This window comes from Lissotriton helveticus, chromosome 2_2 (genome assembly GCF_964261635.1).
Source record: "Lissotriton helveticus chromosome 2_2, aLisHel1.1, whole genome shotgun sequence".
NCBI classification, from domain to species: Eukaryota; Metazoa; Chordata; class Amphibia; order Caudata; family Salamandridae; genus Lissotriton; species Lissotriton helveticus.
Genome location: NC_136060.1, coordinates 389,421,238 through 389,447,800, shown reverse-complemented (window position 1 = coordinate 389,447,800; position 26,563 = coordinate 389,421,238). Strand labels below are relative to the sequence as shown.

The following is a 26,563-nucleotide window of genomic DNA, read 5'->3' as shown; positions in this document are numbered from 1 at the left end:
CCCCTTCAAGCCACTAAACTAAGGGACGGGTGGGTGGGAGTTGAAAGTAAGGCAAAAACCAGTCCTCGGGGGGTCAGGAGCGTCGGCACGAAGGTCCAGGCGAACGAAGGGGCAGCAGGAACAGAGACCGAGGCCACAGGGACTCGTCCCTAAATAGGCCAAAGGTCTCCGCCCTCTCACCCCTCCGGAAGCGCCGCCTGAACCCCTTGACCCGAAAGTGAAGCGGGTGGCCGGTCGCCCATTGGGCGAGCCGGCCACCCAATCCCGTGAGACCGGAGGCGGGAGCCGGGTCCTAAGGGCGCGCCTCATGAATGGCGCGCTTGGCATAGGACCCGGACCCCCCAGCAATGTCCCCACCTCCCCCTGACTAACATGCAAACCCACATAGGAATCACCAAAGAGATTTTGCGTGGGTATAAAACGGCCATGTTTAATTACAAACAATCCATAAACATGACAGTCAAATAACATGCATAAGTGATAATTACAATTCACACTTTTAATAATAACATCTTCTGTAAAATGACAAAAGTAATTTACCACTCCAGGCACATTATTATGGCGTTTGTCATTTTACAGCTCAGCATGGACAGCACTGTGTTTATCCTATGCTTAAAGACTTTGCTGTAGAAATGGTGAAACACTTTGTTTCTTTCTACCTCGGCGTGGATGGCACTATGCTAAAACTATGCTTAAAGACGACTTTAGTGTCACTGGTGTTGAGAGTGCTCTATACAAGAGCTGCTTTCCACCTAAACTTGAGAACTACCCAGAGTTCTCTGTTTTTTTTGTGTGCATAATTTATGCGTCACCCTATGCCTAAAAGGGTACGTCTTCGAGAGATATATGTATGTATATATATATATATATATATATGTGTGTGTAAATGTATATATATATTTGCACTGAGAAATTCTAATTACATAAACCATGAGTCAAAAGGATTCCCGAGAAGTCAGCAAAGGATCTTATCTCACATATTAGTCATTATGTATGTTTTGAACATAACCTGTTTATTTTGGGGTAGTTAGCTGGGAAAAAAACCTCTTTTCTTAAGAGAGCAACTAACCACTGTCACTGTTTAACTATTTTCCATAGTTCTCTGTGAAATTGGATTTTTAAACCACTGCATATCGTGCAATAAAAGCACCCAAACATGAGCTTTGTCAGTTTGTGAAAATGTGGTCCCTGCATGCCATATAATCCTCGTAGCCGTGACGAGTAAAGCTCGACCGAGTGTTTTGGGATTTGTCATTATGATGATAAATTCCCTGTTGGGCAGGGAACTGTGAAATATTTGTCATATTTCACTGTTCCCGGTGAGATAATGGGTTTCTATACCACTGCATTTTGTGTAGTAAAGGAACCCAAACATGTAAGGCTTGTAATTTTTTTCTCAGTCCCTGCTTGACGAATTACCCCAAAACTTTCTAGACAGCAGCTAAAGTGATTGGCACCGTTTGACAAATCTTTACGGAATTTTCAAAACTAGTTCTCTAAAGTTATTAGCAAAGCAAAAAACGCATAGTTTATGGGAAATAGGTCCTAAGTATAACTACCTACGGGTGACTGACTGCCAGTACGCAAAATATATATATATATATATAGGCTTCAGTAGTAGAATAAGTAGGTGTAAATATGGAGTGGTTGGGGTTGGAATAGGCTAGATGAGGCAAACCTTTCCGGTTTTGCGGTCCTTCGAATGCGGGGCATTCAAAGGAACTCCGGGACTGCAATACCAGAAATGTTTGTATTCCTCAAACCTAGATTTTGACTAGAGAATAAGATAAGAATTGAGACCAAACAAAACCAACCTCATCTTGATCCACACCTTGCAAAATCCCTGGGCTGTGTGCCATTAGGGGCAAAACACACATCAGCTGTGCCAGTCAGACGCGGCTGTACATCATGAAGCAGTAAGTGGAACGAGCAAAAAAGGAAACTAAAAAAAGCATCCTTCTTCCTCAAACATCGTGTAGGTGTTCTTATATGAATTTAAACAGCCAGCATAAATTGTATGTATATATTAAATGCGATCCTTTACAATAGCACCGTATGCAATATTCACCTTTACCTCTTTTATGGTCAATGGGTATCGACCCACAATATGGACATGGAGTAGAGTAACCTTTATAACCAGAGTAATGTACATAGCAAGGTACCCAGGTGACTGATGCTGCTGGGATGGGTAAACCTAACACAAAGTATACTGTGCATTGTATAGTGGGTGGACATAAGGACTATAATTGCTGACAAAAACGTGCAATTGTTCATTTATTTTTCTCTTAAACTTCCGAGCCATAAGGTTTTTAGGGATAAAAGATGACATTCCTCTGACTTCTCCAATAAACATAACCACAGCGAAAGTCTACCTCCAGGTTCTCATAGCCTAGAGTGTAGCTCTCAGCTGTGCGGCCCCTGTAAAGAAACACAAACCTAACGCCTCTTCAGATTCGCAGTGTCGAGAAGAGGCCGATTGTCTTGGGGGCCCAGCAGAAGGTGCTCACCGCAGCACAGCCAATTATCATTACAAAGGAAGGGACTTGTGTCCTCACTCCATGTTCAATGGTGAAAGCCACCCTTCTCAAAAGGCAGCCAAGTCATTAACATTCTTTACTTGCTAATTACTGACCTCTGGTCAGATGATGCCTGCCACTTTCCTTGCTTGGTACCAAGGTGACAGACATTACCAAGGATTTCCCCCCCCTTCTTAGTGCTTAAGAGGGATCAGAGCTTTGCATTCCCTGGGAGACACAGATGCACATATAATTAAGGCCTGCTGTTGCGCCATCACCGTTTTCAGCGTTCGCACAGTCCATAATCTCTTCTGGATTATTGGCATACACGAGATGAGTCTCGAGGGTGGTCAGCGATTCAGTATGCTCCAGTCTCAAGAAAAGATTTGCACCCGGCCTAGGCAGAGCGAGAAAGCCTTTGGAAAGGTTCAACACCGCAACAAGTGACTTGATGTGGCACGTGTACCGAGAGGGCTCACTACTGTTGGGTTCATTTTGTGGAACATGAATGGCCCATGGGGCAGCAAACGGGTTGTGGCATTTGTGATGCCTTCTGGTAAACCAGTAAGCAATCTGCAGTCCCTTATTTAAATTTCTTTTCATGTTTAAATATATTTTATTCGAGATGTTCATGCACAGTGAGATTGAATGAAAGCTTCAAATGCTGCATAGCAGCATGACCTAGTGCTGCAATTCATTGATCATGCAGTTTCGTCACTTCACACGCATTCACTACTACGTGTGTAGTGCAATCCTTGTTTCACCATACTTCCGTGTGAGGAGTGTTGCACATGCTGGTGACAGAGTGAAGCACTTCACACCCTATGCCCTTCAACTGAAGGATAACTTCTTCTGAGTAAAGGATAACTTGTTTCTGCATTGGGTAGGCCTGTCTCACACACACACACACACGCACGCGCACACAAGGATGCTCCTCTCTGAGCCGCCATTTTGTCGATCAGGAGGTGACTGCACACAGGGACTGGGGCATGCTCATATCCACGGATCTTCTATTGGATCGTCACCACCAGTCTTTTCCTGGCACTTTCTGACCTATGACCCCAGTTGCACCTGAAAGGAATGGGAAAGCCTTCTTTGGAAGATGTGGATTGGTGGTGGATTTATCAGCAGTGAACATAAGATCCAATGGCTGATGTACAAAGGGTTTTAGCTTACGTAAACACTCTTATTTCAATACTGAACTGTCATCACACAAAAAGTGTGAGCCTCACCAAATCACCCTAACTGCCAGTAGATACAGCCAAGTTATATTATCAGCAATAAAATTATTGAAAGAAAATAATTCTGTGACCCTCTGCCTGACTCATTTAAAAGCATCTCGAATTGGGCAATCCCAGGGCTGTAAGCACAATATAAAAAGCTGAATATTAGAATTCACCGAGCTTGCTGATGAGTCCAGCTCTGCATCGAGTTTCTTATCTTGATCACAAACGTTTGATGGTAAACGTGCTTTATTTATTGATCATCTTTTCGGGCTGGCTAATTGGATCAGTATGGTTTAGGAGCTCACTGTATTTTCTAAAGTGATACCTCCTTCTTTCCAGGTTGTACCCTTTCTTACTCAGTACGTGGTGAAAATGTCAAAGCAAATACAGGAGCGGGGGTGGAGAAGTTTAGCTTTTACATGCCTCCTTTTTACAGCCTCTTTTTATTCGAAGGATGTGAAAAAGAGTGTCTTCACAAGTTTGTCTATTTGTGCAATGGTGAGAGGTGGAGAGGTTTTTTTTTTTTTTTTAAGGCATAGAAAGCTTAAACTCTTCAAGTGCAGCTAATGGCAGCTTATCCTTTGCTCTCTTTTCCGTGGAATTCATTATGACATATCACATGAAATTTCACAAAGCATGGTGGTGTCCAAATCCTTGCTGGAATCTATAATATTGTAAGCATGGGTACATTAAGTGACCCTGAAAAGAGAAGAAATATGTGAGGATTATCTCTTCCCACACCGCTGTCTTAACTCACATGCCTTCAGGCGCACGCCCTCACTGGGTTTGTGAATGTGACTGTGGGTGCTAGTCTTTGCAGAAAGCCAAGAATGGCGAAAAATTAACAAATCCAAGTCACGCGTAGTTGTCAGATCTTTGTGCAGTGCTAATCGTGTGTTGTGGTGTTCTCACGCCCAGAACTTTTTTTATCTGATATTTGCTACTCGGGTGCAATGCCAAAGCGACATTCATGCTGCATGAAAGAGCTCAGTGTTCTTCTCAAACCATGGTCTTTGTCAATGCTTAAGCCACTCCATCTATGCAACATGCAACAGAAATTGCTGAAACCATTCTCTCCCACAACCTGGATGTAGCCTTCATCACTGAAACATGGCTAAACACTCTATCCACCCCCATCATGGACACGCTGGTGCCGCCCAGTTTCTCAATTATACACAAAGACAGGCCCGTACATAAAGGTGGCGGAATAGCTATTATCCACAAAAGTGACCTCTCCATCACTGAATCTCCCTCCGTCATATACAACTCCTTCGAATGCCTTTCGATCAACCTCAATTCACCTCACCACGCTCCACTTCAATGCCTTCTCCTCTACCATCCCCCGGGCAACTCCTCCGAATTTGGCGTTCGGCTGACGGATCTGATCACTCAAACCACTCTCAACAGCGACTTCAGAATAATTCTGGGCGACTTAAACCTAAGATGGAATGTAACAAAAAACCCACTCATCCAATCTCTCACCTCCCTTCTTCATGACCATGACATGACCCAGCACTGCACAGAGGAAACCCACCACAGAGGAGCAACCCTGGATGCAATCATCGCGGATAGAAAGACAATTTCAATTGACCACATCATCCCAGTGGACTGGTCAGACCATCACGCCATCCTCTTCATATCAATCATTCAGCGCTTTCTGTCCCTCCCACTCAGACCTCCCCCAAGTGGATCAGAAACTTATCGAGAGTCCCCCCTGACAAGCTAGAAAAGGGTCTTAGCTCACTCCTTCCGAACTCGACGGAACTCCTCTCAACCACGGAACTCACCTCGCTTTATCACTCCAACCTGGAGCTCGTCCTAGATCAGCTGGCACAGAGGAAACTAAAAAAACAAAGAAGTATCCCCTCCAGATCTTGGTTCTCCACTGACATTAACGAAGAAAGAAGACACCTAAGATCCCTGGAAAGAACCTGGAGGTCCAACCCCTCCTCCCCCAACCGGGACCAACTCAAGGCAGCCCGCAAAATCTACTATAACCATATCAAGAACAAAAAGTCGTCCTTCTGTTCGGCCCTTGACAATGCTAAAAACCGCCCCAAAGAACTCTTCAACATCATCAGGAACCAAATCTCAATTCCCGTGACTGACAACATGGTGGCGTCCAAATCCCAATGTGACGACTTTGCCAGCTTCTTCAACGAAAAAATTGCCAAAATTGATCGATCACTCTGCACTATGCCCTCCTCCCACCCCTCTGCAACTTCCCACTTCAGTCCAACAACCACAACCACTCGCTGGTCCTCCTTCCAACCTATCCAGGTTGAACTGATAAGCAAACTCATAGCCACCGCCAAACCCTCAACCCACTCCCTTGATCAGCTTCCCCCGAGATTGACCAAAGACTTGAAGCTCACTCTAGCCCCTATCTGGGCCAAGATCATCAACAGCTCTCTGAGCGAGGGCTCCATCCCTGACTGCCTTAAAATAGGTCAAGTCACGCCACTACTAAAAAAAACGGGCCTTGACCTCCAGGATATGAACAACTTCAGACCAGTCTCGAACCTGCCACTCTTACCTACAATTCTGGAAATATGTGTGCTGTCTCAGCTATCCCAGCACCTAGAGAACACGAATCTTCTCGACCCATACCAATCAGGGTTCAGAAAAGGCTGCAGTACTGAAACCGCAATCCTTAATGTCCTGGATGATCTACATATGTCGCTCGACTCCAACCAATGCAGCCTTCTCATCCTCTTAGACCTATCGACTGCATTTGACACAGTTGATCATGCCCTGCTACTCAAAGTCCTCCAAGAGAGAGCGGGCCTGGAAAAGACTGTCCTAAAATCGTTCTCCTCCTTTCTCAACAACCGCACACAAAGAATCAAAATTAAAAGCTGCGAATCGGACATTCTTCCCATCAGTAGAGGAGTACCACAAGGGTCAGTACTCTCTCCACAACTCTTCAACATCTACATGGAGCCCCTCACCTCAATTCTAAGGAAAGCCAACATCCCCTTCCACCTATATGCGGACGACACACAACTCTTACTGGAAACCACGTCAATCACAGACATCCACAGACTGAACCACACACTTACTGAAGTTCAACTCTGGCTCTCATCCAACCACCTCAAACTCAATGAAGAAAAAACAGAAGTGCTCCCCATCTCAAACAAAGAGGAAAATCCCCAAATTCTAGAATGGCTCAAAGCCTTAAATGCCCTGAATGTTCCTCTTGTTCCATCGAACTCCATAAAATCCCTAGGGATCACCCTTGACCCCAAACTGGATATGAAAGAACACATCTCAAAAACTGCCAAAAGCGCTTTCCTGAACCTGAAACTGCTCTACAAATTGAAAACATTCCTCCCCACGAAAGACCTGAAACAGGCCACGCAAGCTCTGGTACTCTCCAGAATTGACTACGGCATTGCTACTCTGACTGGAACAGCCAAATCGCACCTGCGACCTCTGACCTCTACCCTAAACGCCGCAGCAAGAATGGTTACGGGAACAAAGAAATATGAGCACATTACCCCAGCTCTTAAGGATCTGAAGTGGCTCCCTATTGACCAACGAGCCAGCTTCCGTACAGCCTGCCTCACACACAAAGCCCTGCATACAGGCAAACCTGAATACCTGGCCAACAAGCTCAAAAGGGCCGGTCAGTCTAGAAACCTTAGAAGCTCCAACACGCTCCTACTCATTCCTCTGAAATCCCAGAAACTCACAACAGCTAGCAAATCCTTTGTGGGTAATGCTCCCAAGATTTGGAACTCCATCCCCCCACACATCAGAATGACCGCATCCTTCCTGAAATTCAAGAAGTTACTCAAAGTCCTCTTCCTCGAGCGTTCTGGAGCATACTAGAACCCCACCTGGACTTTGAAGTTCCATGATCTCTGGGACCCCAGAGCGGATTGACTTGCTTATGACTTTCCGCCCTGTTTTACGCTTGGCTGCTATTGTACAGACTGCCCCTTGCCATGTTTTCCGTCCTCATTGTCTGTCTGATGCCTCTGTACTTGCTGTGAAGCGCTCCGTTACCCTCGGGTCCAGCTAGCGCTATACAAAACTTTAATAAAAAATTTAAAAAATCTAGGCTTTATAGTCCTCAGTCCATGTTGTGACCACCTTAAGTCTCTTTTCTCTGTAAATGCAGCCATAACTTGGTCTGTTCCTCAACCCCCTTGTTGTGTGCTTTAGCATTTCTAAGCTCATTGAAGTCTCGCATCTCCGTCCTTAAACCTCACCTGTGGGTTTGGTCACAAGACCCTATTTCTCACCCTCGGCCCTACCCCTAACCCACTGATAATTCTACAGACACCTCGTGCCATAGATCCTTGTTCTTGCAGCCATGTCCTCTGCCTATTTAGCTTGCCTCCTGCCTGCAAGGTCATGCTGCTAGTTCAGTTGTGTGCACTGTCATGGCCTGTCTCCACCCCTATGGAAATTATTCTGCCCCACATCGATCGTTTCTTTGAGGTTGAGAATTCAGAGGTAGACTTTATGGCTAAAAGCAGATGATTGTGAATGAGCAGTCAATCGCGGAACTACAATGGAGGATTCGTTCTAAATATGGCTATTACGTGCATTGCCTGTGTCTTTCAGATCAGAATGTGGCAAAGACATGATTTGAACTATTTTTGTTGTTCCTGTTTTCTTTGTGTTATTAACGGGTCTGTTCTTTTGGTCCCCTTAGCTAAGACACCAGCAGTGGAGTTTGGTGATGGAGAGTGTAGTCCCATCAGATCGGGGAAATTACACTTGTGTGGTGGCAAATAAGTACGGCACCATCCGACACACATACACGCTTGATGTCCTTGGTAAGTTTTATTCTTTCGTTTGTTTAATTAAGGCGTTTTCAAAAGAATTAACTTGTAGAACTCCTGCGAGCACAGCTATACTTGTAATTTGTATTGTGCCGAAGCCCTGGGGCATGGAAACATGTTCACTGGTTAACCACAAGAGAGACAGATTTGATGGAGCGTGTGTGCTTCAAGTGTCCAGAAGTTGTGCGCTTTTAGACAAAAAAAGCATCAGTACCATGTGTTTTTGCTTTGTATTGCTGTAATGACCTTTGGCCACAGAATTATCTTATTGTATTTTAGAGCGGTCTCCACACCGGCCCATCCTCCAAGCGGGATTGCCTTCCAACAAGACTGTGGTGGTAGGGAGCGATGTGGAGTTCCATTGCAAGGTATACAGCGATGCCCAGCCGCATATCCAGTGGCTGAAACACGTGGAAGTTAATGGCAGCAAGTTTGGACCTGATGGGAACCCATATGTCACTGTGCTTAAGGTCAGTCCATCTACTCTGATGTCTTTGGTTAGTTTGGGGAATTTCGGGATGGGGGGTGGAATGTAAACCATAGAGAAGAAAATCTCTTTAAAGCAAGAGTCTGAAAGCTTCACTGCTGTACTCCCCTTCACCCACCATGATGTATTTAAATGTAGCTGAAGGAGAATGCAATATGCATTCAAAAAGAGTTGGATAAAATACTAGCCCCTGTGTGAACAGTCCATCCCAGCCTCCCACACTCTCTTTCCATGCAGTAAGACAGTCTTAAGTCTGTTACTTGCATATACAGTATGACTATTACTGCAATGAACACCCTCTCTGCCTACCTTTTAGTGTTGGGGGTTTTGTGAGGGTCAGGTTTGTTGTAGCAATTGGAAGTCCCTGAAAAGTTGTGAAGTTACTAGAGCAATCACTGTGCGCCCAGAGAGAGTGGCTCCCCACATAGAATGACAACTGTAGTACAGAAGTGTGCCGTGTGGTTCTGACAGAGTCTATTTCGGGGACTTCAGAAGGTTACCAGAGAGAATAAAAGAGGGGTATGGTTTTGATGATCAGCTAAGTAGAGCTTGATGCTTAGGTGCGTACGAACGTGTTGGAATGATTGTTTACACCAGGCGAGGTTTGCACTCTAAACTGATTTGTTAGTGGAGTAATACCCCAGGTGTTCTATGGAGGCTCAGAATGGCCGCCCAGCTCGTCCCTTGCCTGACCTAGTTGTCCAGGAGCAGAACACTGAATCCCAGCCTCCTGTAGGAGAACCAAAGTCCACCGCAGTCTGTGGTGTTCCCTGCTTCTGCCTTGTCCCCAGTCCCAGGTAATACAAGAGCCAGGCTCCCTCGATAAGACAGTCCCTGAGCTGGCGTTAAAAACTGCATATCTGCAGCTCTGTAGTTAATGGCAGAACTTGATCACGCAGGCGCTGCTGGTGGGACATAAACCAATGTGTGGGGTCAGCCTGAGCTGGGATCGAATGTGTGTATTCAATGCAGGGAGTGGGTAGCGGTGTAAGTGTCATTTGGCTGTACTGAAGTCCAGGTTTTTGTCCCGCAGACCTTAATCAGTAAAAACGCTGAAGCCGATGTTAAGCTAACACTGTTAAATGTGACAGAGAAAGACGAAGGCGAATATCTGTGTAGAGCCAAAAATTTCGTAGGCACAGCTGAAACCCCCTATTGGCTCAACATTCACAGACCAACAGCAGGTAAAGCGCTCGACTCTGTCCTGGGGCGCACGCACTCGTAAGGGCTGTGCACCTGTCCAGCCCCCACCTCTCGGAGGACCTGTCCTGCTGTCCCTGGGTGCTTCTCCTCTCTGTGCTTTGCAATGGAAGACCTCCCCCAATCGTATGACTGTGACAAGGTCTGCTTGCTCCTCTTCTCCTTCTATCCTGCTACGCTGTAACGTCATCAGGCCTGCAAAACACACTCCAAGTTTCTTTAAGAATCTAGGCTTTTAAATAAACTTCAGATGGATTTTTAAATAATATTTTTATTTTACATAAATGGTGCAACATACAGCGCCAAGAACACTAATTTGTATTGTATCTTATACACATTTGATCAATTTTTTTCAGCAGTGCTACTTTCTTCACGAACAGTTATAAAATTGCATGGTCGCCATGAAAGTAATGCACAATTCTACATTAGAAGTAGCTGGCAGCCAGCCCCTCCCCGCCCTTCTTTTAAAAATAAACAAGTCGTTGGCACAGCTGATAACATCTCAGTTTATCTGTGGCTGCAGAAAATATTGTAGTCTCAAGGCGAGGGCACTTGTTTGGATTCTGGTCTAAATCGATTATTGGCGGTGGTTGTATTTCTAATCTTAAAAAAAAGTAAACTTACATTTATTAAATTAAATCAGGAATTAGGGACCACCATTTTTAGAAGACACTGCTAAAAAAAATCGATTTGCTGTGACATCCCTGTAGTTGGTAACCAGCACAGCCAACTATTTGTTCAATTACCAATTTTATTTTTGGTTCATGTAACCCCTTTTAGCTTTCTGCTCTTTCTAATTTTAATGGCACTTTTAGCACTTGTTTCCAGAATTTTCTCTCCACATTCCTCTACCTGCCGTTCCGTCATAACATTGTGGGAGCGTCTTCCATTTTGCCTCTTCCATGTGCATGCTTCCGTAGTGGGACAGAGTAAAAGGTCTGGTGATGGGTACTTTAGCTTGTTTCCTTTGCAGGTTGCAGAAATATCTACATAAAAATGCATTGTGGCCGGGCCACAGTGACCTTGATTTGCAGATGTGCCTTTGGTGTCTTTGCTGGGAATCTTGCTTGTCCTCCATTTCCGCCTTTCTGTATGTGTGTTTGTTTTTCTTTTCTAGACGGCAGGTGTTAATACCTCGGATAAGGAGCTAGAAATTCTGTTCTTGCGAAATGTAACTTTTGAGGATGCTGGGGAGTATACTTGTCTCGCTGGGAACTCTATTGGCTATTCCCATCATTCTGCTTGGCTCACGGTGCTGCCACCAGGTATTTCTTTGATACTGGCACCTTTGCTTTTATCGCCCTTCAGTGGTGCTTAGAAATGGAATTCAGAAATGCCACACTGACGGTTTTGTGTGCCCCGCTTGCCCCAGGCATTCTACCCTGGAAGTCATTTTCAGGCGCCTATGCTGCTGATTAGTTGCAACACAAGCTGTTTGAGAAGCCGCTGGTTTCCAACAAAGTTACTTTAGCATGGGAATAATTGGTGCCCTGACTCGGCTTCATGCAGTTGGAACTTCTGGCACAGTAGGACATACATTTACGCAACAGTAGCTCATCCATTTATACTGTTGTCCCAGCATAATGATTCCTGCAAGATGTCTTCTCAACAGCAGAGGGGTAATGGGGACGTAATTGGAGAAACACAATTTTAGGCAACTTCCCTGTGTCTGCTTATACCCGTTGATTGCTAGCAGAACCGGCTATCAGTGGGACATCAGACCAGTCTGGCTTAGTGGTAATTGCCCTGGGCACCACCAACTTGACACCACAACAAACTTGTGTCTTACTATGATGCAGCCTTTGCAAGCTGGATCGCTGCTCTGTGCCTCTGTTCCCCAATGGCCAGTCCATCTCTGCCCAACAGTAGCACAGCTCTACCGTGGCTGGGAGTCCATCTTCATTATTTTTGTCCATAGTCCAGTGCCACAAGTTCTCCGACAGCCTGAAGTCCTCACTATTGAATCAGAAATGAATTCTAAAAACATATTAATTAAACCATCACTGGCTGGCATTTCTGAATTCATGTTTTATTTTTTAGAAATACATTTATTGTTGTTTGATTCCTGTTTTAAATGTTTACTTCAGTCCGGGATTTATGCCAGTGACTTGTACACAGACCTTATTTGGAAATGTGTGGTGTGCTCACCTGTGTGTTTTTAAGTAGAGCAACAGGGCTGGATTGCTGCCTAAAATATTAATTTTTAATTGTTCCCGTCCCAGGTGGCATTTTTTACATGACCGGCTGCTTCTTGATTGCTTAGTACTGCGAACACCAATATTTTGTAGTTCTAACCTTTGAAACAACAAAAAAGCAGTCGTCATTTGAATTAATTATTTTTATAAAAGCCTTGCAGTTAAGTAAATAAGGTGACTGATTTGACAACATCTTAGCAACCTTTTTTGTTTGGCTGCACTAATATTTTGGTGTCGCGGTCTAATATCAAAATGCTGTTGTTACATTTCATTGATATACATTGCTACTGTAATCATTTTGACAAATGGATTTCTTTTGAATTCTCCTTTATTGTCATCAAGGATGAAATCATGGAATCCAGCAGCAAAATCTCTTCCATTGTGCTACTGTATGGAATATATATATATATGTGTGTGTGTGTGTGTGTGTGTTTGACGCTGGAGTACAATGCCGAGTGCTAGTTTTTCTTGGTCTACATGTGAGTGTTTCTGGCCTGTCTTGAACCCTCTGCATGCCGTTATGAATGGCGGATACGTCCAGAATGTGTTTTTCTTTTGCCAATATGTGCCAAGATCTCAGAACAGTCCTCGGTAAATCTCACTTTTGTTTTTAGCCTATTAACGTTATTAGTTAGAAAGTTGTTAGTCTTTTAAAAAGCAGCATAATGATGCTGACCGAAAACAAAAATCCCTTCTGGCTTAGACACTGTTTTATTGTTGTGCTGGTAATGTTAGGAAAGAAGCTTATTATTTTTTCGATGACTTTAATCTACAGCAGAGCCAGTCCCAGATGTCGATGCCTCTGTCGGCATTCTTTTCGCTGCAGGTTGTGTCGCTGCAGGTTGCGTTGCCGTTGTTATACTGGTAGTGATCATAATCTTTACGTACAAGATGAAGATGCCCTCCAAGACCATGAACACCGCCACTGTGCACAAAGTCTCCAAGTTCCCCCTCAAGAGACAGGTAACAGAAAGTAGATACAAGGTTCCTACCCTCTGCCTGTCTTCTCGCTTTCTGTGGCTTTTGTCTAAACTTTTCTCTGCTATTGAGTTAATTCCGTGATTAAGCCAGATCCTGGACTAGTAATGCAACACACCAGGCTCAAGAAATGGGGAATTACACATGAACAGGTTTAGGCATAGATCAAGTTCTATATTGAAGGGCATTTTTGCAATTGTCATTTTTTTCATCTATTTTAATGTCCCAGCTTCATTATGCTTAAATTGTGATGACATCCTACTTAATTCACCTCCTACATGGCAAAACACATTTGTGATTGTTTATCAGTTTTTGCAGGAGGAAGTCTCTTGACTTAACTTTGGAATCAGACATTCATTATTCAAAGATTTTTCTTGCCACCTTTGAAGCCAAGGAAGTGCCTGTTGCCTGTGCAGCTGGTTTCTTGTGCCATATTCATATGGAACTCTTGATAAAGGCCTGCTGCAGATCAGGGGAGGGTGGAACTGGTGGAGTTACATAAAAATTCAGCGAGCAGCGGAATTTGGCACGTCGCGCTGCTCGTTCTGATTTTTAACGCTGGGAGCTTGTTCTGCACTGTAAAATCGGTGCGCCAGAGAGCACTGCTTCTTTCTGCCCCTCGAGTGGATGTTCTTCTCAAAAGCTTTCTCAGCACAAACGGTAATGACCTGCTGCAGCAGCCCACACTGCGAAATCTCACTGGGAGACGTTCTAGCGCTCGATGCTCACCAACTTAACATTGGCGAGCCGCCCACGAGAAAAACCCTCCTCCATGCAGCAGTTGGAGGAGCTTTTCTGGAACTCCGCGCTCCAAGTGGAGCAAGGAGTGGGAAAAACCAAATGCGATGCAGTGTGCGCAATGAAATTCGTTTTATTTATTTATATATTTACTTACCTGTTAAAGTCCGTAATCCATACATTACAACCCCCCACCCTTCCCCTCCCTTCGTCACCGCCCTGCAGTTACACCTACCACCGGCCGTGGCTGCAGAGGGGAGTTTATCGCCCACCCCTACTGCAGAGTTGGCATCTAGAGTAGATAGTTCTTCTCAAAATGTATTTATCTCAATTAAGGCTCATGTACAGACGTTATTCTTTCAAACACAATTTGTCTTTCTTTTTTTTAAATTTTTTGCTACTCATAAACTTTTAGTCTTGATCTAACAACGCGTCTCACTTGGCGTTGATTTCACTTAACAGAGTTGCTGAATGACTGTAAAATAGTTCAACGTTAGCAAAAATAGTTACATATGTGCAGTGTGAGACCAAACCAGGGCACAAACGTATCTGCAGGCTCTTCATGCAGCCTCTCCACTGGCGGGAAAGTTTGTGTGTTAGATAGAGGAGTCATTGTTTGGGAGAACAGCATCCATGTGCTTTGTTTACTTGTATTCATTAATATAACTCTGAATAATGTGTGCTTATGTCCCTCTATTGCCGGCCCTGCCCGTCTGTGTATCAGATAAAGTGGAATGGATCTCTCGTAGTTGTGCACTGATTTACTGTTTTACTACACATCCTGCCACTCCAAGCTGTCTGGATCGCTGAGCCGGAATAAATCTGTCTCGGAGATGTGCTAAAATTCTTTTAACGATCTAAATTGTGCCCATCATTTGGCACCCAGAAATTCTATTCAGTGGCGTTGTATGATGGCTTCTGTGACCTCACTGGTCCCTTGAACTGGACCAGCAAGAGACATCCTTGTTTGTAAAGGCAAATGTACTATGCCAAGCTGACATTTTTTTATGCTGATTCTGTGAATGTTATAGCAAATATAATTATATCTTTCTTAGACCAAGGATATATTTAATCTTTTCAACGTGTGGTGTCTAGAAATGTTTGTCTCGGCCCATACTACTCTTCAAAGCCCATCTCCTCCATTCACACACACTCAACTTGGATAGTCTTTTTATATCATCTCATTCCTTCAATCTAAACTTAAACATCTATGCCAGTGGTGCACTCCTCTGAGAGAGATATCCATGAGAATTAACCTTCTCTTAAATCTGTTTCCTGTTGCTGCTAGGCCCACCTCATTTATGTCCCAACACAACAAAAGCTGGGGAGTAGACCACTTGAGATGCTTTCGGACTGGGAGATGCATCAAGTAGATGAGCAGTTCATAGCCCTTTAGATGCTTCTCCAGGTCTCCTTTGATCCAGGATCCAACACCGCTTCCCCTGCAGAGTAGAACGTCTTTGCCGTGCTTATTGAATGCAGCCCTAGACATGTAAAATGGCTTTTGTGGTAACGTCTCTGGGGTGGTTTTCTTTGACAGTTTTTAGGCCAGGCGATGGCCAAGAAAGTTTGATATTTAGTAAAATTTCACATTTGTTATACTTAATGATAAGGGTTTTCAGTCAACCCTTTTCTTTTATTGGTATGTCTTTCTGTAATTTCCCTTTTTTCTTCTACTCGCTACAGCATAGGACAGTGGGTTAGCCCACTTCAACAGTTGTCTAGTTTCACTGTAAGTGATGGCAGTCTGTTCTTTCACTTGAAACACATCCACATGCACATTGTTTCCCTTCAATGCCAGGGTCTACTGTGCTTCCTTTTTGAGACAAAAAAAATTGTTGCTTTTAACCAATTTGTTTTTATTTTGGTGAGTGCCCTAAGGCACCTCAACCTTTAATGTTTTACCAAACAAATGACATAGCAGAGCAAGCATTGACAAAGCCAAAAGTTTGGTAGCCAAGGCCAGAACTATTGACTTAACCAGTGCTTATTTTATTATGTACCTTGGTTTCAATAGTAGGCAATAACAGTTTGTTTGCTCAATTCAAGCAGGTTTCACTGGAGTCTAACTCTTCAATGAATTCCAACACCCCTCTGGTGCGGATCACTCGCCTGTCCTCAAGCGATGGGCCGATGTTGGCCAACGTGTCCGAGCTGGAGCTACCGGCTGATCCGAAGTGGGAATTGTCTCGTTCACGGTCAGTTTCCTTAATTTTTTGTTTGGAATTGTTAAACTGTTCTGTTTATTGTTCACGCTTTTACTGAAGGTAATATTAGGAGAGAGTGTGGTTGAGACATCATGTGTATTTAGACTGATTCTTGACACTGCTTGGTCTAACTATTAACCAAAAAAAGTGCAAGAATATTGTTTTAAATGTCGTGGATTGTTGCTTTTGTTTCCTCTGCTTTGCTTGCTACTAGAAGCCTGATCACTTCACGCAGTCTTTCACCAGTCTTCAGTAATCAAAGAATTCTCCCACCCGAGAGCCATAGAGAACACCATTCACCCCTCTTAAGATCTCTAAGACACCCTCTTGAACTACTTCCACAGTAAGATCACCTACATCTACAACAATTTGATCCTCCAATCCTCAATCCCAACGACCTCAACTAACGAGCGAAAATCAGCCAAACCATTTCTACCTGGTCACTGCCCTGACTACCTCATCATGTCTTCCATCCACTCCAAGGCACCCATCACCTCTACAACCTCGCAACAAACCCAGTCAGCATGCAACTCAGCGGCACCCTCAACATCTCCATCTCCAAAGCAACCTTCCCAAACAGATGAAAACACGCAGATGTCAGACCTCTTCTAATGAAAGCCTCCTCCGACCCCCAACGTTCTAAAACATCATCGTCCGATCTCCCTGCTCCTCTACCCAGTCAAAGTACTCGAGAAAGCCATCAGCCAGCAGCTCACCAAATTTCTGGAACAAAATTACCTATTGGACGCCTCGCAATCAGGACTCCGAAACAACCACAGCACTGAGACCGCACTGATTGCCACCACAGACGACATCAGAACTCTCCTCGACCATGAAGAAACTGTGGCCCTGAGCCTCCTCAACCTCTCTGCGGTGTTTGACACAGTCTCCCACAATACCCTGATCAACAGACTCCTTAACATAGGCATATGGCAAGACACTTTCAAGTGGATCGTCTCCTTCCTTACAGGACGCACACAGAGCATCCGACTGCCTCCCTTCACCTCTGCACCCAAAGACATCATATGAGGTGTACCACAAGGATCATACCTCAGCCCCACCCTGTCCAGCATCTACATGACCCCCTTTGCAGATGTTATCAGATCTCACGGACTCAACATAATCTCCTCTCGCTCACTGACGACCCCTCCAACGCCAAAACCAACTTCTGCAACGCCATGAGAAACTTAGCCAAATGGAGATAAAACTGCCCCCAACTCAACTCCGACAAACTGAAATGCTGATGTTCCGGAAGAACACCTCCACATGGAACCACAGCTGGTGGCCTACACAACTCTGACCCACACCGAACGACCATGCACGCATCATCCCCGACAGTCAACTGACCATTGACAAGTCAACCCAGTCACCTTCTCCTGCTTCCATGCACTTTGTATGCTCTGCAGACTCTTCAGAAGGATCCCAACCAATACCAGAAAGACCATTACTCAGGCCCTTGTGACCAGCCACCTCAACTACGGCAATGTCCTCTACATCGGCCTTCTCCACCCAGCTCCTCAGAAGGCTCCAGACCATATTGACAGGCTCATCCTGGACCTCCCGAAATGAACCCACATCACCCCCCACCTGAGAGACCTCCACTGGCTTCCCATCCAGAAGAGATGCCAGTTCAAGATCCTCACGGACACCTATAAAGCCCTCCACGACCTAGGACTGGTCTTACTCAACCATTGACTGTACTTCCACAAACCCTCCAGACACCTGCGCACCCCTACACTCGCACAAACACCCTGCACCCGTCGCCGCGGAGGCCGCTCCTTGCACATTGCTACTAAAACCTGGACCGACATTCCCCTCCATCTCCGTACTGCCCCCTCGCTGGCAGACTTCGGAAAGAGACTTGAGACCTGTCTCTTCGATGGAGGCATGGCGCCCAGATACCCCTAGGAGTGACTGTGTTGTGCTTTAAAAATGCAGATTGATTAATTCCTCTTGGAGTATATGTCAGCTAACGGACCCTTAGAATAACTAACAGCCACCTGCTAGCTTGATAAGCAGGCTCGGTTTCAGACGGATTCTGCAGCCCAGGGGAGTCCCTGTGTGTATGACCGATCAAGGAGAGCAGCCTAGATCAGGATCACTGGGCGTGTGCACCCAAACTAATGGAAGAGTCATTATGGGGAGTAAACTTGCAGTGTTACTTCTTCTGTCCCTGCACTCTCTTTCCCTCCAGGTTATCAATCCGCCAGGGTTCACCTTCTTGTCTTAAGGGAAAAATGCCTCTCCATGAGTTCGATAGGCCTTAGCTTGGCAGTCCATTTAAATCTAATACTGACAGACCAAATTATAATCATTGCTCTGTAGTATTAACTGTTAGATCTGGAAATTAGAGGTGTTTGTATTTTGATTAACCTCAAATGAGTCAACGTGTTAGGCACAGTTCTGTGACAGTTAACTGTGGCTTGTGGGTGGCACTCAAGGTGGCTAATAACCCAGCTGCCTACTGACTTTTGAGGAAAATAACCTTTTGCGTCCAGCATAATTTTATCAATACTTGAAACATTACCGTTTTAGTATTTCTTTCATTCTTTAGTATATTTCTTAATGTCTCCCAGGAAGTCACTTTATTTTGGTACATTCTTTACATTAGGCCACCATAATATTTTTGTGCAGCATGCAGCACAACCCTTTGAACTCTTAATTGCGCTGGTTGCTCACTTTCCATTTTAGTGTAAAATGTGTGTCTTTAAAATTGGCCTAAGTGGGGCATTGCATTGTTGTCGAATATGCAAAATAGGGAGCTACTGTTGAAAGCAATAATCAACTGCTGCATTGATATAATCTAAATATTAATATCAAACTAGAATGTATTATCTGTTCTGCTATCTTTTCGCCCAAAATGTTTATTGTCCTCTTTTTTGCTTTTCTTTAGATTGACTTTGGGCAAACCTCTTGGGGAAGGATGCTTCGGCCAAGTGGTGATGGCGGATGCGGTTGGCATTGAAAAGGAGAAGCCAAATAAGGCCTCCACAGTTGCTGTTAAGATGTTGAAAGGTGTGTTGCTGCCTCAGGGTATTTGGCAATAATGAAATATTGGAAGGGACAGTCAGTCGGGCAGTGTACCTTGGGTTATTTAAAGTTTCTTAGAGTTACAAAACTAAAGCCGTCAGTTCTTCCAGGTGTTGAGAAAATCCTGATAATTTGGGGTATTACCACAAATCTGAGTTCCACACCTCAGATTGGGTATAACACATTAAGTTGCAGTTATGTGCTGCACAAGTTTTGCCTTTTGGAAATCTGCTGGGGGTAAAAAGGGGGAATGCTAGGGTAGGGCCCTTTAGGATGCTGTACTTCTGCAGCATTTGATCTTTCTTAGATTAACATGCTTGAATCATTCCCGTTGTCAAAGTGATAGTCTTTCTGTAACTAACATAGCAGTACAAAGCACTGTCTGCTCGACAAGTTCTAAACAGGGCCATTTTATTACACATTCACCTCATTATAAATAGCACAAGGTGAGAAGACCCACACAAAGTGTACATTTATTGCTTATGTCCAAACCATAAGCCCAATAACTGCAAAATGTACAGAAGATTTTCGGCAAATAGAGAAGGAAGTCTGTTTAGATGGCTCCATAAGATCAACACTGTGTGACACCCCTATTCAGGGAATGAATCTAAGGCCAGCTCCTTTACATCCGAAGAGAAGCATAAAAAAAAGGAGCCAGAGGCAATCCCTAATTCGACAGCAAGGATAGCGCCATAAAGGCTTAACTTCTGTCAAGCCACATGAAAAGCGTAATAAAAAGGCACAGAAAAAGCCTGATGGCTCAACTTCTCATGAGAAACAACACAAAAAAGATCTTCTCCGATGTCCATTCCTCTTCTTTCCAATCATCTACAAAAAAAGTAGGCAGTTATGCCATTGACAGTCACTTCGTCTACTGCACTGCCTCCAACTGCAGCCAACATCACATTGTTGATGCTGCAAGCCAAGAGGAAAAAACACCTGATAAACCACATCTGCAAAAATGGAGATCACAGACGAGTCTGTTGATGCCACTGTAGAAGGCTCATCCATCGACAAGCCCTTCAGCTGACAACTGAAGCTGTCGATGACAGACACGTCCAACATGCCCATCGTTGGAAGAGTCGTCAAACCCTAACCTTTTGACGAGACCATTGGCAACTGACCCGCGACGAGCCATCATTGTCTGGTCCATCGATACCACCTTTGAGGAAAAAGACATTCCCTAAAGTTTTTGACTAAGGGTCCAGAAGTCAGTGCCTGAAGCACAACCACTCTTAGCAAAATCCAGTTTCTGCCATCATCTAAGCTGCTTCATAGTGAAGCGGAGGATTGATGCCGATCCGGATGTAGTTCAGAACAAATGAGAATCAAACGTCAGGACAAAGAAAGAGCATATGTCCTCTTTAAAGACAGTCAGAACCCTTACATTCTAATAACTCAACACAACTTTCGGAAGACCAAGAGAATCAAATTGTAGACATCATTACTCATATGAACCTTTCTCTGTGAATTATGAACTGCATCTAATGGTGCAAGTGCCACTAGACTTAATTACAGAAACCTATTGCCAGTATCATAGATGGTACACACCTGCAAACATGTTTGAACAATGACATTTTGTGTTCAAGGAAATAGGTCTGCTGTTCTCGTTTCACGAGGCCGCTGCACCGATAAATCAGTGTACAAAGGCTATGTGACTCCAATTCCGGAAGCCTTCAATAAGAATCAGAGATAGGATTCTGTATTGCCTGTTCCTGTGTCACCGGATGTGCAATCCGCTCTCCTTCACTTTCTGTGCAAGACTTTTATGCCATATTCTCGTTGCTAAGAACTCTTGGTGAAAACACCTGACAGTAGGTGGCCTGATACCCTTTGTTATTTTCATTCAGGATGCTAGACGTCATTGACAAAGGCGCACTGTCTACCATCCTCCAATCACGCAAAACTTCAGGCCCGGCACTGGACACAATCTCTGTGCTCTACAAGTGGGCAAAAATAACCACAGACAAGTGGGCATTAAATGTCTGCTAGTATGGCTTATGCTAGAATTCATCCAGGGTCCACCAACAATACCTCCACCAAGAGTCAAACTCAAACGCTTAAGTTTGTTGAAAGCAGAGATTTGCAGCAAACTACAAAATAGAGCCATGGAACTAGTCCTGAAATATCATCAAAACGTCAGGTTCTATTTAAGCTACATTCCCATAAGAAAGAAGACATCAAAAGAATGGAGGCCCATTCTAGATTTAAGACCGCTCTACCTGTTTCTAAGGAAACAATCGTTCAGAATTGTAACTTTTCAATAGATTCTATAGTTATTCATGAAAAACGAATGCAGTGCATTGTTATATCGCAAAGGTTCGTATTTACAGATACCCATCTACAGAAAATACAGCAAATTCCTAAGATTAGAGGTAAAGTTTGCATCAGTTTGTGTACTACGTTTTGCCCTTGGCACTTCTCCCAGAATAATTACTAAATACCTGACTCCAATAGTGGCCTGTCTACGACATTCAGGGCACCAGGTCTGCCCATACCAAGACAACTGGATTGTTAAAGGCATGTCACACCACCTACAAGACATTTCGTTACTCCTTGCTTCAAAGTCTTCAAAACTTGGGGACTCAAGCTAAACGAAAGCAAATTGTATTTGACACGGTCCAAAAAACAATATTCTTAGGAGCATAGCTATCCAACAGTAGAGACAATCTGCTATCAATGCCTTGACAAGCCAAATAGTGAAGCAATCAGAAGTCAAAGTTTGTTTCTTAAAGTACCCTCTAGGCATGATATCATCATGCATAGTCCTAATTCCTTTCTGCCGTCTTCACAAATAGCCCATTCAGGAAAAATTGGACAGCCAGCGGGCGGATCCTTCGACAACACTATAATTCTGCCAAACGCAATGAAATATGCACTCCCGTGGTGGACATCACCAAGGAATATAGGATCAGGGCTCATGTTTCTTTCGCAGCAATCCCACTTTGTCATCGCAACAAATGCATCAGTGGATGCCCAATAGTCCTTTCTGCCACTCATAGACATTCTTTGGTGTTGGTACAGACAGACAACACCATTACAGTGTTTAATGTCATTACAATATCTTATATATACAAACAGGAATGAACACACTTCCAGATAATGTTACTAGAGGCTTAGAAACTATGGCACTGGGCAATTCACCACCGCAGGGCCACAGAACTCCTCCTGGAGATACTGAATCACCAGACTAGCTATCTTTGCAGAACCCTGGAGATTTATCACAAGTGAGAGTTAAAGGGACAACATCTTGAACAAAGTCTTCAACATGTGGGGAAAATCAAATATAGATCTCTTCGGCATGCACAGCAACAGGAAATGCTTCTACGCAAGCAGTCATCTGCAACTACATTTATGGGTAATACCTTTTTGCTAGGATGGTGCAAAATGTTTGCCTATACTTTTCCAACAGTTTTCCTGCCACCCAAAATAATTGCCAAAATGAAGAGAGGACCCCACAGACTCATTGCCTGGCCGAGAAAGTACGTGTTTATGCACCTTCTACTTCTTACAGAAGTACCAACCTTTTCACTAGGCCCAATTGTAGACAGACATACAGCCGAGATGGCGGTGTCAAGTACACCACCACAACCCACAGTCTTGGAGACTGTGGGTGATAGCTTTCCTTCTGAATTCTCTAAGTTTCAGCACTTAGATATCCTGAGGGCACTTACTCACTGATGGGTAAGTGCCTTCTGTGAATACCAAAATGAGTAACTTACTCATTTTGAGTAACTTACTCATTTTGGTTTTCGCAGAAGGCACTTACTCATTGATGACTTAGTACCTTCTGTGAATACCAAATTGAGTAAGTGCCTTCTGTGAATACCAAAATGAGTAAGTGCCTTTTGTGAATACCAAAATGGTAGTAAGTTCAGGATTTTGTCTTTAGTCAGTTCTGTGAACCGGGGAATGATTTATACCTCTGAATCTGTGAATGATACCAAAGCTGGAGAACTACAATTGCAGGTAAGTACCATTTTTCTTATCACACATCTTGGAATCCTGGTTCGGGTGCAAACTCTTGTTTGTGCCCGAATCCATAAGTAGAATGGTAGTCTAAGAAACAACATACGGGAGGGCATTTGGCGTAATAGCTAGAGCTGCCGCCTTTGGAACTGGGGAACTAGGTTTGACACTTGCCTCAACATCCTGTGATTCTGGGCCAATCACTTAACCTCCTAGTGCCTACAAAATGCATGTGTCCTTGTGTAATGTAACTGGTGCTCATGTAAAGCGCTCCAATACCTTCGGGTCGAGCTCACGCAATGTAAAACAGCAACACAAAAAAGTCTAGTAGTACTTCCTGTGGGACCAAATTTCAGCACAGATGTAGTATCAAAACATCTAATAAAATAAGGATGTTTAGAAGAGGCTCATCAGTAAAATGCGTTGCATAAAAAGTGGTAAATGCACACAGTCGCCTCCCAGCAGAGTGGCGGCCGTGTTTCTGCAGTGGAATCTGCAATTACAGAGACCACTGCAAATTCTGTAACAAGACTACACCATCTGCAGTTCTATGCGCTCCACCAGATTAGCCATATTCCCCTCTCTCTGACGCTTTTATCTTTGTTTGGCTTGCAGATGATGCCACCGATAAAGACCTGTCCGACCTAGTCTCTGAAATGGAAATGATGAAGATGATTGGGAAGCACAAAAACATCATTAATCTCCTGGGAGCCTGCACGCAGGATGGTACTTTTCACATGGACAATTTATTTTACATTCTTTGAATTTCAATACAAAATTGAAAGACAGTTAATTAAATGTAAAATAGACAAAAACACTGCTAATTTCACCCTACACCCCTGTGACTTAATTAATTAACAATATATCAGAAAAATAAGTTAACAAAAATCCTGAAAGATTGGAAAGCACATTTGGATATTGGTCCCTAAAATGAAACCTAATTAATTTCGTTAAACCTTTTCCACAACCCGAGTGTATGTAGCAATAAGTATGTTTCATGTTAAACAGGTGGCCCTTTACCTTTTGTTTTCTATGACCACCAGAGAGGACAATGATGATTCACATGCTGGTTCATTCTCTCACCATTCTTCCATCAATATTCCCTTTCCAGCCCAATTTAGAGTACCTCCTGCACCACCCACAAACCTGTCTGACTTATCCATGCCAACTTCTTGACTGTGTCTTTTTCTGTCGTGCCTACGTAGCCACCCATTCAAATGACTTTCCTCTTTGCCCACAGTCTGGGTTGTGTCATTCAGAGTGTACTCCTCGAGCCAGAACACTGCCCTACCAATCTCCTGAACCTTTTTAAGTCCCTACTACCCATTCAACAGTCCAGCTGACATCCCAACCGCATTCAGAATCCATTGTGCCATGCCTGCTTTCTTGCGCGTTTTACTGATCCAGTTTCGGGTTCTTCTCTGCAGTGTGTGCAGGTCTGAAAAGCTCTTTGGTACGTCTGGTCCCTCCTGTGCCTCAGTAAATTCTGTACCACAAAATATCTGTAGATGCCACTTTCTGAACCCACAGTCTCATCCAGCAAACCTTCCCAGAACCTCTCTCAGCTTTCACCGAAAATGGTTTTACCAAAATCATGATCAAATGAATATGATGAAAGGGTTTAACTTATTTCACAGGCTACTGATAGCCTTTTTTTCATGCATATCATAACCGTATCCTTGCCCTGTTAATTGTATGTATTTTTGGAACCAATAATACTACCAACCTCTATCTTCATCATGTGAGGTGTGTGAAGAGATCCCATTAGTATAATGCAATAAAAGTATCTGAGCTGCAGGAGGGTCACCATGAAGCTCCCTGAGCATGCGTTGTAGTGTCGATCACATTTACCTCCCCGCGTGTCCAGCTTCCATAACCCGGTGCTTGGTTGCATGTCCCTCTGTAGGCCCGCTCTACGTGCTGGTGGAATATGCATCCAAAGGAAACCTGCGGGAGTACCTGAGGGCCCGGCGCCCTCCTGGCATGGATTACTCCTTTGACACCTGCAAACTTCCCGAAGAGCAGCTGACATTCAAGGACCTGGTGTCCTGTGCCTACCAGGTGGCCCGCGGCATGGAGTACCTGGCCTCTCAGAAGGTGAGCCAGTAACACGTGTTGCTCTCAGCTGGTGGGAAGTTTACCTATCTAATCAGTGGGAACGATGTACTTGTTGAGGGACAAGTGTGGTTTATGAATGGAATGAGTTTGAGTGGAAAAAAAAGATAGAAAGTGACCATGATCAGCCCTAGATGTACACGGAAAAGGTTACTGAAAAAAGTTTAATCCATGTTGTATTGAAAACAAAGCACGTGATTGGGCGTTTTTGTCGTAATTTGCGCTATTTTAATTTGAAAATATTTTTAAAGATGCCTTGCATATGTATTTCATGTAGAAGGAAACTAAGCTCTATATGAAGAAAACAGCCTAGTTAGAACATGTATTTAGGATTCGTATTTATTGATATGTTTTTTTACTTTCCCAAGTACATCATATGTTTTGGGTTACTTATATAGCACTCATAGCTGTCAACTAGCCTAATGTTGAGAAGGTGACTTTAGGACAGCCCTGTTTTTTTGTTATTGTTTTTTTCCGAGCAACAGCACTAAGCATTTATGAACTTGCGAGCCTGCACCTTTAAGCAGGATGGCAAAACTACACGTTTTAGCGACTTTACAAGTGGGCTCTAGAAGGGTCTGGTATTTTCTGTTCCTCGCCCCTTAGGATTGCCTTTAGAGTTCCCTGTCCCTATATCAGTTGTTTTGGTGGGAGAATACAGTGGGATTCTGAGTTGTACCCTAGGGGTACTCTCAGAAGTGAGAAACTACCAGTAAAACTGGAATGTCCACCAGATTCCCTCGGTTATTCCCCATTTTCACACTGGAGTTTTACCCAGACATATCAGTCCCCCAGATCTGCAAATTTACTGCAAATGTTGTAATCGCCATCGGGCTGATACCTTGTGGTACTGGACCGATCAGGATTAGCACAGGGCTTGTAACGAGGCCCTCGGGACTGTTAGTAGGGAAAGCTAGGCAGGCTGGAAGTCACTCTGGTGACATAGGGCTCACTGGTGACTGTTACAGTGTGGTTCCATTTATACCTTTATCAATGAGGAGGATGCGCTTCAGCATAGCATCACGGACTGGATGATGCACTATGCAAAGTGCTTGTGCGCTACTGTAGCACAACCAGTGTACTTAGATATGGTACTATTGGGTCTG

The 26,563-nt window shown here is 44.0% G+C and overlaps 1 protein-coding gene across 10 annotated transcripts in view; it reads left to right on the top strand.

Moving 5' to 3' along the window:
* The window catches only part of FGFR3 (fibroblast growth factor receptor 3), a 125,031-nt gene that overhangs the window by 79,423 nt on the left and 19,045 nt on the right, over positions 1-26,563 (top strand). For 4 of the 10 annotated variants that reach the window (XM_078678616.1, XM_078678613.1, XM_078678620.1 and 1 more), the window contains 8 exons: positions 8,409-8,532; positions 8,818-9,008; positions 10,059-10,209; positions 13,196-13,383; positions 16,189-16,334; positions 19,237-19,358; positions 23,958-24,068; positions 25,249-25,439. In XM_078678616.1, coding sequence (XP_078534742.1) covers positions 8,409-8,532; positions 8,818-9,008; positions 10,059-10,209; positions 13,196-13,383; positions 16,189-16,334; positions 19,237-19,358; positions 23,958-24,068; positions 25,249-25,439 — 1,224 coding nt within the window. Of the gene's footprint in view, positions 1-8,408; positions 8,533-8,817; positions 9,009-10,058; positions 10,210-11,342; positions 11,491-13,195; positions 13,384-16,185; positions 16,335-19,236; positions 19,359-23,957; positions 24,069-25,248; positions 25,440-26,563 lie in introns of all 10 variants that reach the window. The other 6 variants (XM_078678618.1, XM_078678614.1, XM_078678615.1 and 3 more) reach the window with 3 other exon arrangements.